This window comes from Phragmites australis, chromosome 5, assembly GCF_958298935.1.
Source record: "Phragmites australis chromosome 5, lpPhrAust1.1, whole genome shotgun sequence".
In the NCBI taxonomy this organism is placed as follows: domain Eukaryota; kingdom Viridiplantae; phylum Streptophyta; class Magnoliopsida; order Poales; family Poaceae; genus Phragmites; species Phragmites australis.
Window position 1 is genome coordinate 43,976,137 of NC_084925.1, and position 9,052 is coordinate 43,985,188.

General features: G+C 39.9%; 1 protein-coding gene across 2 annotated transcripts; it reads right to left on the reverse strand.

Annotated features, from left to right (window-relative positions):
- Positions 1–4,771: 4,771 nt before the first annotated feature.
- On the reverse strand, positions 4,772–8,448 carry LOC133919895 (probable tyrosine-protein phosphatase DSP2). Of its 2 annotated transcripts, none has more exons than XM_062364451.1 (5): positions 8,011–8,448; positions 7,831–7,924; positions 5,414–5,471; positions 5,275–5,318; positions 4,772–5,156 (listed from the first exon to the last, which is right to left on the reverse strand). In XM_062364451.1, exons 1-5 carry the CDS (start codon positions 8,277–8,279, stop codon positions 4,983–4,985), a joined length of 639 nt encoding a protein of 212 aa, XP_062220435.1. In that variant the 5' UTR covers positions 8,280–8,448; the 3' UTR covers positions 4,772–4,982. The 2 variants fall into 2 exon arrangements, with proteins under 2 accessions (XP_062220435.1, XP_062220434.1); XM_062364450.1 differs by having other exon boundaries at positions 5,414–5,513.
- Between the last annotated feature and the right edge of the window lie 604 nt (positions 8,449–9,052).

Below are 9,052 nucleotides of genomic sequence, written 5' to 3' on the forward strand. Positions count from 1 at the left end.
TGTATGTATGCATGCATGCATGCACGTAGGATGCATATTTGGTACTCTGGGAGTATGTACTTCTACATATTTATCTCATAATATAGAGAGTATCTTATATAATAAATGGTATTTATACAGAGCATGTGAGTATATAAGATAATCTAAGTAGTATGTATATATTTTTAGGAGGTTTGCACATATTTTTTTGAGTATGTTAAATTATATGTACAAATATAAAGGTACTATCAAAATCTATTAAAAATGCCGGAGTTCTTTTCAAATTTTTCATGTAGTTCACATTAGAATATCTTAGAATGAGTATATAAGTATACTCATAGTGATAAAGGGGTATATCTAATTTATTTATATGGTATATTATAGTAAAGAGTATGTATTTTTGGAGTATAGACTAGTTTCCCTATACACGTATATATACATATAAATAAATTGAAATATTGGAAGAAATAGTATGCAAATATATATGAAAAAAAATGCAAAAAGGGAGAATCTCAAAACCAGCCTAACTTTTGAGGTTTTTTTTTTTTGCAACCAAACAACTTGGGATCTCAAAATCAAACTGACTTGGATTTGCATTTTCCCCTTCCTGAATAGAGGTCATATCTACTGTTAATTTTAGACGCGAATAAAACCAGCATCCAAACATTTGAGATATTGCCTTTCGACATCATCTAGCATTCAGCCCAACCCACCATTTCAGGAGAAATTTTGCTATACAAAGGCGGAGGTTTAGTGCAAATTCCTGTTGAGTTTATGTTTTTTATAAAGGACTATTTGGTAGAGCTCTAGTTTTAAAAAAATTAGAATAGGATATTCCTAGCTCTAAAAATTTATGGAGCTAGAGCTAAGGGTAAACTGAAGTTGTTTACATTCTAGATTGAAAATAGATACTTAAACTACTTTATATTAACTTATAAACATTAGATCTGAGATGAAGCTGGGAGCTAGAGTACTATAAAACAGGATCTAAGTAATACGGGTTGAGCACTACTTTGATTTTCATTCTAGATAACAATATACAGAATCTGCAGTTGAGCATGAAGCAACTACAACACTCACGGTTCTAACAGTACTAGTACAATACTCATGCATTACAACTGTATCTAGATGTTTCGAACGCATATTCTATTATTACGATAGGAAATCACTCCAAAGATAACATATATTATAGCGATATTCTTGATTGTTTCATCATAAACATGATTACAAATAAAATATTAAATTATTTGTATCGAATTATAACATTAATACAAGTAACAAAGTGATGTAGCACACAATTACAGAACACATCTACGAGGTGATTACTTCTTTGTAGACGATATTCTTGGTTAGTGTACATGCTGAATTGACCCTCCCATCATTTTTTGGTGCAGCAAGTATTCTGATATTACTCCTAGCAGTTGCTTGTGACAACATGACGTTAAGTTGACCATGCGAGAAAACCGGATTAGGGAGGTAGATTCCAACACATGGAATCGTTTGCCCCTGTGCTTTGTTGATTGTCATTGCAAAACTCAGCATGATAGAAAATTGCTTCCTCTTAAACTTAAAGGGAAACATTTCATCGTCAGATGGGCACAACAGTATTTGAGAGAGAAAGACATTCTTTCTAGCATGTTGTCCCAACATAATCTCAGTATCGATGGTGTTCCTTTGGAACGCTCGAAATATCTACATTGTCCCATTACACAACCTATTAGTTGGATCAAGATTTTTGAGTAAAATCATAAATCAATTAACCTTTAGCTTGAGAACGTGTGGTGATAATCTATTTGGTGTGAGAGAATTCAAGAATTCTAGATGATAGTAGTTGTTAGGATCATCCTCTGCAAGATCGTAGCTATGATACAAGGAGGAAATACATCTATGGTATACAAAAGAGTTCAAAAATAAATAATTGGAAACAGGAAAGTCTGTAGGCATAATATAAATATGGAAGAAAAACACATGGATGCTGTTACATTCTCAATTGATCCGGGACACTGAAAAGTGCCTTCTTGTTTCTACTTACAAGCACAACATATGTGGCATAACCTTTGTTACAATCTCTCTGCACATTGTCCAGCCAATTTCATGCGGAGACCTTTGCAAAATCAGGAAAACGTTTTGAGCAAAATAATTGTCATCACAGACTTAGGCATATTTTTATTAGTTGGTTCATACAAGTCCGATGAGTAACGATAATATCAACAGCACATTCACAAAATATTTTCAAATTTATAACTAAATTGTTGTCAACTAATCCTCCACAAGCATCTTCACAATAGCTTCTTGACAATCAAGAACGATAATCTGATTTGGGACAACAGATTACAATGCCAGACAAAAGATAAAATAGTAAGCTATCAAAACATAGGCTGCGGCACTGCCAACTAAGGGCTACTACAGCTAACTCAAGCTTAAGTTGCAGCTCAAAACCTAGACATTCCACCAACAACTACTCCTGGATACATGTGCATGCCAAAATACGGGAGAGCATGCCAAAATTGTATGAAAGAGGCATGCGTAAAAAAGCGCACACATATCTACAAGGAAATAAAACTTTTAGAAAATGAACAGAAGTTGCGTGGACATTCATAAAAAGAACAATTACAATCATGCATGGACAATATAAAGGTATCATATCAGCTTTACCTGGTACAAGCATCAAAATTCATAGACAACAATCTAGCTGTTAAACTTGGTATTTGCATTCACAAACTGGTTGCGGATCGCATATTTTGCAATTCGACAACATTTCTTTGCCTAAATACTATATATTATCAATTGATCATCTCCAAGGTCCCAATCTAACTGCTGCAGATATGTGAGCATTAGTTTATCTTAATATTTAAGACCTTCTATAAAATGTTACAACACGACTCATGTAACCGGTGCTAAAAAATAACACTTGCATGGCATTTCCTTCATGTGGCATTGATAGTGTCTATTTCCTTCATATGGTATTAGCAGCTTGTAAGTTCAACTTTTCTCTCTTTTTTTGAAAAAAAATCCCAAATCAACCGAGTCTTAATTCTCCTACCTAGGATCAAATATTTGTAATGATTATGCATAAAATATTGATCCTATATCTAGTTACTAATCTGCATGCTAATTTATCTAGTTACTTTACTTTCCAATCTCTGCAACGAAGCATGCATAGATCAAAACCACAAGAGGCCAAGAGATCTATCTAAGAAAGATAAAAAGAGAAATCATCACCTCAATCTACAAAAGGCACACTGAGGCATACCAGAACAATATGAGAAGAGTATACCCAGGCATATAAGATATCATAACAGCTTTTGCATGTGCTGATTACCAAGTCAACAACAAACTTGCAAAATGAACTAACACAATTTTAGCAAAAAGAGTGACACAATACAAGAATCCTCAGGAAAGAAAAGGAAATAGATCACATTGATTACCTCAAATTGTCAATAAGGATAATTGCTTCAAAAGCCAGCGAGGAAGGAAGACCATCTTCAGATCAACATAAACTGGGCAAAGTGGCAAACACAAAGAAAAAAAGTCTAATGAATACATCAATGCATGATAGTGTCATGTTTGCATAGTACTTATTTGAGAGAGAAATGTCGAGTACATATTTGAGAGAAAAACAATACTCAATATTATAATGCAGTGCTCCAAAAGCTACAACATTTGAGTTTGGAGAGGAAGCCAAATATCAAGAAATTGTAGACAGCTAAATCTTGCTGTAGTAATCCACAATGAAGATCAAGAAATGCGTAGACAACTAAATCTTGTTGTTCCAATCGTTTTACATACAGAAGAGTATAGACCCCCAAAAAAAACACTTACAGAAGTAGCGGTGGACATACCTTAGAGAATGGATCAAACGTCTGATCTTCAGGATATTATGTTCCTGCTTGTCGTCCCCTCCTCGGCGTCTGATACAACAGCTCAAGATCGAACCTCCCTCTCCCCTCCTCCTGATGTAATGCGCGGCAAACCTGTGTATTGCATGGCTGCAAGACACGAGAAGGCTCACTGTTAGAACCAAATACTCAGAATGTGCCTTAATCTTTGCCAAAAGAATGAGAATATTTTGACGAACTGTCAATAGCAAAGGAACAGCAATCCTTCTCATTGATGTGTTGTCTAACATTTCCCAGCAAGCTTTCTGTTCAACAATCAGGCCATATAAACCTAACAGGGAACATCCATGGTTCGTGATACGGAATCTATAGCATCTGGTTCTCCTTTACTAAATGCCATGCTACTGCAGAGGGCACAAATCGAACACAACCACAAACTGGTGTCCAGAATGTGGCTGAGTTTTGATGTAGTAACAGATAACATTTGCTTGTCCAGAATGTGTTGTGTTTGAATGCAGTTCATCATAACATTTTAATGCTAATAGACAATTGTGAACGCTTGACCAAGTGAAGGTAACCTTGGCAGACAAGAAGGTAAACGAATTTTGGGATCATGTAAGATCTTTGTCTGACTGGTTGCGCACTAAAATACAGCATCTTTTTAATTTGTACTGACGGTAGAAAAAGGAAAAATACGTAATGATTGGGAAAAGGGTCAAAAGTATGCACAATCAGTAGCCAATCCATTAGCACCTCAGGGACTCGATTATTCTCCTGTATGAATGATAGGATCATATTGATACATTGTATGATAGCTATAATTCAATAACCTATAGACAACTGCTCATACAATAACATACCTAACTTTAATTTAATGGTTCAAGTAATTTCCTTCAAAAGCAAGATAATAAATTCAATTTCTAGCTATGGAAGCTCAATAAAATAGAATTATTTTGTTATAGCTTGGAACTTCAGAATACACATACAACTATTTTGAGTGACAGATCTTTAGAACTGGCCCTCAGATCTTTAAAACTTCAGAATACATTCACAGTTCTAACATTATTCTCCGCCGAGTTGCTTCAGAAACAAAAGGGGAAACAGCTTTCTAGATGCAGCATGGTGGCAGGATCCGGACCGGCTATGAGAAACCACTCGCTTTGGTCAATACTGTGAGGCCGTCAGATGCATCAAGCTTGACGCGTCAAACAGCTCCATGAATCTCTGGTCGGTGCTCCTCGCCTTCGCCGCCGCGAAATGCAGGTACTCGTCGAAGACTGAAGACAAGCACCACCTCTGCAGCTTCCTCAGGCACCCGACGACGCAGCCAGTCCGGTGCTGAAAGAAACACGTAGCGTCAGGGAAGAGAGGAATACAAATCTACAGTCCCGGAAGCAAAATGCTGAACCGATTGGAAAGACAGCACCTGCAGAACGCAGGGTAGATCGAGACTTACCTTGCCTCTCTTGCAGTGGATGAGCACCGGGTGGTTCCTTACGTCTGAATCAATTGAAACAGGATAAGAGTTAGAGATGTCAAACAGTGAAAATTGCAATTCGGTGGCATAGAGTTGAAGTCTCTGTGAATGCAGGCACCAAGAATAACTTTGAGCGCCTCCCGGATCGTTTCTTCAGGGATGTAGACAAACGGTTCCTGTAGCAACAGAGTTTCCGGCATTGTCAGACCACCCGTCAACTGTGGATTATAAGAATTTGTAAGCTTCATACATTAATTTTGCGCAATCCTAAGGGAAACATAAGCAAATTAGAAAAATACGTGAGAACTAAACCGATTAAGGTCGGTAATTATCTTCAGAATTTTACGCGGATGCGGTACGGGTGCACGTTGCATGAAAGTTCACTTGCAATATATTTTTTTTTAAAAAGTTCACTTGTAAGATATCGTGATGCGACGGAAGTAGAGTACATTATCAGTAGGGCACTCAACGACTTAAAGAGGGTTGGCTTAATAGTGACAGTCTGAAACTGTCTAATGGTGACATAATTATCAATGGGAGACTCCCCTAGTTTCATGATTTCGCACGACATGCCTAGTTCCAATGTAAATACTAAAAAGCAGCAACTTTTCAAGAGATAAGTTTTTCTTCACACTCGGTCTTGTAAGGTCAACCACCTCAATGTGTAACAGCTGAATCAGTGGCAGATCCAGGGATTTCAGGAACCTAGGCTGGGTGCAAGTCATGCCCATGCAGGTTAGATTTTACCAAAAATTTAACCGATCCAAATCACAAATTTCCTCATAACCTATATATAAGTACAGAAACGGATCGGGACGGAACCTAAACGGATGCCCAGGGTCACCGAGCCCTGGGTCCGCCACTGAGCTGAATGATGCTTTGCGACGAATGCTAAAGTTGGTCAACAGATAAGTGTTGTTAATTACCGACTGATACAATTGTCAGTAAACGCTTAATTTGCCAGCGCTATCCAAGCTTGACCATTCTACTAGCAGATCGTAGCTTCATGAACACAATCCGATAGTGCAATGTGTTCAGATTGAGCCATCGTTGCAGCGAATAGTAGCATTTGTGCTCGGACTCTGGAAATGGTGAAACAAACTGACATATTCCAAGGCAACTTTGCCTAAATAAACTCATAAAATACAGCCTTTCAGACAGCTAAATTGCGGTTTCAATCTGATGGTCGTGACAAGAGAAGGTTGTCAGGCTCGTAGAACTTTGGTATATTTAGAGATTAAACTTTATTCATATTTTATAAGCTTCAGCAGGTTCTGGTACAGTTAGGTGTACAGCTGCATGTTGTGATGGCCTATCTATACAGGAATCAATGTAAAAATATGGACAGAACAGGTAGAAAGTGATATCACACATGTTTCGGTGAGAGACTAGAAAACTAAGTAAATATGTGATTGCACACAGAATGCAGAGCTACAAGAAGAGAAACGTTGGTCCATCTTCTTGCTAAATGGAATCCCTGTCATCGCTCATCACCAACAAAATTTACTATACAAAAGTAATACTGGTCAAACACCACCCGACAGGGATCTTTTCAGCTTGTGTGCTTAGTTTTACTTCATCATTGAGCACTTAAGCTTCACCAACTAAATCAAGGTCATAATGCATAGCAGAATCTCTTAAACCTGAAACCAGTGATGTTGGAACTGCCATCTGTTTCGCTTAGCCATCTCTCTACCACGGAGTTTCACTCACAAGCAAAGTCCTTAAACAGCAGCCCACTTCAAGAATAATAATAAAACAAAACCACATTTCCAGGATAATCAAAAGAATAGCTTTACTGTTGCTTGGCAATAGCAAAAGAAGCTAATAGCTTTACTGTTGCTTGGCAATAGCAAAAGAAGCTTTTCGCAGCATGGGACCCCAAAAGCGGCAAAACCACACAAACCTCTGAACACTGCTGCGCTAGCAATGGAGTTTTCTACTAGATTACTCCTTCTGTATTCATGAATCCCTTGTAAAGGGCAGCTGTGACGTAGGCGTGCAGCAAAATGCATTTTACTTGAGGAAATATTTACAGCTAGAAGTGAAGGATGTGTGGTTTATCAGAACAATGCTGACACTGAAAGGGACAACTGCCGAGAAACGTGAACTTTGAAAGAGGACTCGTTTCGCAGACTGATCGGCTCTCATTTAAAACAGGTAAATTAAGCTAAGCAAGATACCGTCGTGAACTCTTTTCGTTTACAGGTCGGTTCCCATTTAACACAGGGTAAAATTAAGCTAACAAGGGGCTGTCCTAACTGCCCCTGTGTTTTCCCCAAGCAAGTACACGACCAATGCAGGTGCCCGTAAACAGGCACTCTATACTGAAAGCAACCTTTTAGTTTTATCCACTGTGGTGCTAGTGCGAGACTACTACTTCGTTCACGCAGAGATTATTTACTGCCACATGCAGAGCGCACCAAACCGACCAAACCTAAAAAGAAACTCGATGCAAAGATCGTTTTGCCGTCCGCGGAAGAGGTATACGGATCAAGATTTCATTGCGTGATTGGGATGTTTTTTGGTACGTACCTTGCGCCCTTCGATGCCGAACTGGTGAAGCTCGATCCCGTTCTGCTCGAGGAACCTCGCGTTCTCCTCCGGGTACGGCTCCGGGCACAAGTACCTGATCAGCCAAGCAACGCTGTTACAGGTCGCATCCGTGACAAGGACATGAGGCCCTCACGAATCTGCCAGAGCTTAGGTGCTTACACGATGGAGCGCAGGTTGAGGGAGAGCAAGAAGCGGAAGTTGGCGGCGTCCGGGAGGCCCGAGCGGAAGATGCCGTCGTCGACCTTGGCAAAGTTGAGCGGCGGCACCAGGCCCTCCGCCTCCGCCTCCGCCTCGTCGTCGCCGGACACCGGCAGAGGGTGCACGTCGGGGGCTAGCTTCAGGTGGTTCCATAGCTCAACGGTGACGACGGCCACTGTCTTGTCGTTCTGCACCGGTTCCTGTTGGCTCCTCGGAATCTCCAGCTTCATGGCGTGCGCTGAATGGAACCGGAACTGCAGGATCGTGGCTGTGTTTATCGGGCAAGAGAGTCAGGAGTGGGCGTGTGTGGAGGGCTGGTTATTTATAGGAAAGAGGAGGACGAGGAAGCAATAATCTGATGCAGAGAGGGAAACGTTGCGAGGGGCAGCCGGGGAGGAGGGGTGTCGGGGGATGCGAGTCGTGACACTGCGCGCGTGTGCCGTGTGCGTGTGTTGGATGATGATTGACGGCGAGAGGGGGGAAGCTTTGGATGAAAGCGATCTGCGGGGACCACCTCTTGGTATGGTGGTGTTTTTTTACGGTGAAGATGTGAGGGTACCATTTCACCTATTATGATTTAAATTTTAGCGTCTATAATTTATATATATATATAAGTGTTTTTAATAGTGTTATCTATAAATATCTATTGAAGTATAATAAAAACATATTTATATGTGAGAGCATGGTGTGCATGCACAAGAGCGCGTGTGCGACACCTTCTAGTGAAAAAAAGCCATGCACATATCCATTTCTTGCAGTGTCGTCACACTTGGTCACTTGTGGGTTATGATGTGTTCATAATCAGTGGGCTAGGGCCCGGGGGAATCATTGGATATGGTCGGCCCATCATATTTAGAACTATTTGTAGCAGTGTCGGGATGATCCTTAACGATGAATTTGGAGTGTATCAGACGACATACATGTTGACCGGCGTTTCTTTGCGGTAGAATCGGATGGACATAAGAACGTGGGGATTTATCCAGGTTCAGATCTTTTGTGGGAT

Bases quoted from the DNA above. Each gene is read 5' to 3' on its own strand.
- LOC133919895 (XM_062364450.1), bottom strand. From the start codon at position 8,279: ATGAAGCTGGAGATTCCGAGGAGCCAACAGGAACCGGTGCAGAACGAC. The intron at 7,925-8,010 runs GTAAGCACCTAA...TTGGCTGATCAG, and splicing joins CTCAACCTGCGCTCCATCGT to GTACTTGTGCCCGGAGCCGT. The intron at 5,157-5,274 runs GTAAGTCTCGAT...TGTTTCTTTCAG, and splicing joins TCCACTGCAAGAGAGGCAAG to CACCGGACTGGCTGCGTCGT.